At 31.7% G+C, this 4,265-nt stretch overlaps 1 protein-coding gene across 1 annotated transcript; it reads right to left on the reverse strand.

Annotated features, from left to right (window-relative positions):
- Nucleotides 1–677: 677 nt before the first annotated feature.
- dynlt5 (dynein light chain Tctex-type family member 5) lies at nucleotides 678–3,265 on the reverse strand. Its single transcript, XM_026275537.1, has 5 exons — nucleotides 3,187–3,265; nucleotides 2,877–3,036; nucleotides 2,689–2,780; nucleotides 1,653–1,777; nucleotides 678–1,480 (listed from the first exon to the last, which is right to left on the reverse strand). The coding sequence occupies exons 2-5, from the start codon at nucleotides 2,987–2,989 to the stop codon at nucleotides 1,277–1,279; spliced, it is 534 nt and encodes a 177-aa protein (XP_026131322.1). The 5' UTR covers nucleotides 2,990–3,036; nucleotides 3,187–3,265; the 3' UTR covers nucleotides 678–1,276.
- Between the last annotated feature and the right edge of the window lie 1,000 nt (nucleotides 3,266–4,265).

Raw genomic sequence — 4,265 nt, forward strand, 5'->3', positions numbered from 1 at the left:
CTTATTTAGGCTACTTTATATCTTCAAGACTTAAATCCTTGTATGCACATTATTATTGTTACTGTATTTGGGTGCGTTGTTGCAAAACTTAATTGTAAACTTTTCATGATTATAAGGTTTTTAACTGACTAAAGTTATGATTACTGACTATATATTTCAATGTTTGATAGACGTGACGCCATTAAGTAGAGCGTAAAAGAACCGGTGAACCGTTTTTTTCAACTGGTTTACTGATTTGAACCGTCCGAAAGAACCGGTTCGCGGAAAGGAATCGAACTTCCCATCACTAGCTCTGAGTTCAAACCCATCACACCTGAGAGAACTGGATCTGAGCTACAATCACCCAGGAGATTTCATGTTTTTGAGAATGAGAATTTTTCTTTTTTTCCAGCCAGCAAAATAATAGTTTGACATTTTACTTAATAGCAAAGATATGATTTTGCTGAAATGTTAAATGTATCTTCATCTAAAACATTTTAAACCATATTTTCAGACTAGCAGTTATTTTCTGTTAAACAAAACATGATTTAAACTATATTGTATTAACATAGCTAAACTGAATAAATGAAAATAATGTCAATTATATTGTCCAGTAATTAATAACCAATAAATAACAGTTGAAAAAACTTATATAAGAAAATAATTTTTCTCAAAACAAATCAGTAATAGTAAACAAATTATTGTCAACAGACATTCAGATTTATTGACTTACAATGAGGTATGACACACAATGAGGTATTAAAATGAAATCATTTCAACTCAGTGTATGGGAAGAGATTCATATTTTCAATTGTTTATATGAGGTAAAACGTTTTCTTAAAGACAATGGTATTTAAATTGTGTCCAAAATGTGCTTCCATAAAAAAACATTAAATAGTAGACATTAATATAGGCAAATATTCCACTTCTGGCCAACATTTCATTTGAAGCTGTCACAAATCTCATCATCAGCAAGAATGTAGAATTAACATGAGTGCAAAACCAGCTTGAAATAGAAATATCTGACTATATATTATTTGGTTATATATATATATAATACAAAGTCAGCAGTCTGTTCCTATGTTTGCTTTTAGAGTTTCATGATAACTTACCGTTATGAGAGCCATTGAGGCAACAGAAGAGCCTCATACATACTCAACCTCTATTTGTAACCTTAATAAATCATTTTAAAGGCCAGTAAACTGACATGAGAAAGCTCAGAGTGCATATGTACTGTAGATGCCACTGGTTGGCTAAAATCACTCGTCACTAAAACTCGGCTGATATTCTTACACACTCATTCAAAATAAACACCATAAACAGTAGCGGTGGCGAACAGCGAGCTGTTTTTGAAAGTATGTGAGGAGAAATTATCGTGTGTCTCATCCCAAAGGCATCGACTCCCCATGCGCATGTTCTGGTCTCTGATCTGACCAATGCTGATGATGACGATGATCTTATAGCGGGGAATCATCAAATCTTTAACTCTGGCCTTCACCACCTAAAATTACAATGACAATACAGGTTTGAGCATGTATCTGTGTTTATATATTTATAATGTCAACATGCTTTTACTGAAAATATGTGAGCTGGCAAGTCAGTGTATTGATGTGTTATGTGTTTATTATGTTTTAGAAAAAATCAGTGTAATGAGTGTGTGAAGGTCAGCTGACCTCAGAGATGGTTTTGGTCATCTGTCTGCACAGCTCCGGTTCATATTTCTCCTCCTGCAAGTAGCTGGTCAACACATCCTTCAGAATGTCCTTCACCGTTAACACTGGGAAACGTTGTGCGGGGCCTGTGCAAACATTTACAATGATTTTCTGATATAAAACTATTACCACACAGCATAGTCTGAGCCAGACAGCAATATGCTCTGGTCAAGCTCTGGCACAATATCTTGATTATTTTCACAACAAGTGTTATCTTAAGTTAGTTTTAATAATTTATTATTATTATTTTTATTATGTTATATGTTTTTGTTCTTTTAAATATATAATTTTTATTAAAATTGTTTTAAATTTTAGTTTTAGTTATTTTAGTATTTAGTTATTTTATGTCAGGTTAAATCAAAAAGAAAATGAGAAATTTAGCTTTGGAATAAAATATAGAGGTTGCACTTTATTTTACAGTACGTGTACTAACATGTACTTATAGTGTACTTACAGTGTATTTATCTAAGTAAGTTCTGGTAACACAAGGTAACTACATGGGGTAGGGTTATGTTTAGGAGTAGGTTCAGGGTTAGTAGCCTACCTAGTTATTACATAGTTATTGTAATTACTATAATAAGTACATAGTATGTACATGAGGAACAGGACTGTAAATGTTTATATATATATATATATATACATATATATATATATATATATATATATATATATATATATACATATACATATATATATATATATATATATATATATATATATATATATATATATATTAACGCTTAGAAAAAGTTTTATATGGTTTAAGTTTTAGTTAACTATAGCAGCCCCGATTCACAGTATTACAGTGAAAGTGATACAGTACTGATACAGTATCACAGAGCTTACAGTATTATTTTTGTTGGTGTAAATGTTGATATTATAAAAATTATCCTGTCATTTTCTCAAGCAGATGGTAACTCTGAACAAAAAGACAAACACATTAACTAACATTAATTAAGATTGAGCAATACATTTATTACAAGGAGAAGAGACTCACTGAGCTGATAGGTGTTCTCCATTTGCACCGCAGGCCGTGGAATATCATCATGATGTCCAGGCTCTTCCATGTAGGACACTGTACTGATAGAGCTACACACACAAATTATTTATATTTACACCTTTCTTTGTTATTATTTGACTATGTGTGTTGGTAAGGTTAGATGTTAAGGAATGAAAGTAACTCACTCCTTAGTTCTGGCAAAGGCTTCTTTAGCTCTGACTTCATGACTGCCCAGAGAAGACAAACTTCCACGCTTCTTCAGCAGACGTGCTGCTTTCTCTTTCGCTAAATCTGTCATTTTATTGCGGAAAATCGACTGAATTGTATCTGATGTTCTACGAAAAACTGAAAGACATAAAAAGCCATTTATATTTACATTGGCGAGAGCACTAATAATTCATAAATCTGTTAAAAACATGTTTTTGTCAACAAAAGAGTTCTTAATTTAAACTCAAGACGCATGTAAATAACTTTAATCGAGGAAAATACACTCACCGCTCTGATGTGTATCTCCTCCACAAACCGGAAATGCTCGGCACCGCGACCGGCTTGTTTCCAAACGTTGCCTTGACAACAGTGGATTTCATTTTCACTTTGGTGGGATCTCCCGCCAACGAAAATTCTATGGTGACCATGGCGACGGTTTAGTTTTGAAATGTTAATTATGGGATGATACGTTCACCTGAGCTGACTGAAATTGAAGAAGTTTTAAAAACGCCTTCTCCAGACAAATTGAAGAATATATAATGAATAAACTGAAGGGGACACAATATGTAAATATATTATCGAAAAAAAAAAATGTCTAAGAGAACTGTGAGTTATTAGAGCATTTCATAGTTTGAAAATACAACATCCAACCGATCTCCGTGACTTTTCAATTAATTGTTACACACGCGCGCGCACACACACACGTCTAAAAACTCAGATTAAATATAAAAGTTTTTTTTTCTTTTTCTGAGAAGTTGATCTAAATTTAAATGTAAAGTTTAGGAAAAAATAAAAAATATCCGACAATGTGCTTAATTCAATGAAAAAAAAAAAAACTCTTAAATTAAATATAATTAATTTATAAATTTTTCATTTCTAGTGAATGTATCATGATTTAAGAATGTTTATATATTCAATGCCATGAATTTATGCATTTAATACTTTCTGCTCTGATTTAAGACCTTTTGGAGGCCTTAATTTGTGGATGGTCTTTTAATTTGTGAAGACTTTTTAAGACTGTAAGTTTCTTTTACCTCCAATATTTATGAGAATATTTTATACTTGCAATTTTATGGTTTCAACAATAAATTACAAAGCATTTTAGGAAAAAGGATTAGTTTAAGTGTGTAAATTGTGTTAAGTAACAATAACCTCAACAAGAAGCCAAGAATGTTAAACAGGAATTTCTTGATTTTATTTTTTAGACATTACATTATTTTCCACTTCTGATATATTTAGCATTTTCAGTCTCTGTATTCTCTTAAAATCTGCGGAGAAGTTACTATGAAATGTTTGCATATTCCATTTTCTGAATGACGTATGAACAAGATGCAAGTTAGCTGACAAACACAATACCAAGAAATCAG

This window comes from Carassius auratus, chromosome 2, assembly GCF_003368295.1.
Source record: "Carassius auratus strain Wakin chromosome 2, ASM336829v1, whole genome shotgun sequence".
Taxonomy (NCBI): Eukaryota; Metazoa; Chordata; class Actinopteri; order Cypriniformes; family Cyprinidae; genus Carassius; species Carassius auratus.

Excerpts from the sequence above, each read along its gene's own strand:
- dynlt5 (XM_026275537.1), bottom strand. The coding sequence starts at position 2,989 with ATGACAGATTTAGCGAAAGAGAAAGCAGCACGTCTGCTGAAGAAGCGT. Across the intron at positions 2,781-2,876 it reads GCCTTTGCCAGAACTAAGGA|CTCTATCAGTACAGTGTCCT; the intron begins GTGAGTTACTTT and ends TTGTGTGTGTAG. Across the intron at positions 1,778-2,688 it reads GGAGAACACCTATCAGCTCA|GCCCCGCACAACGTTTCCCA; the intron begins GTGAGTCTCTTC and ends ATGTTTGCACAG.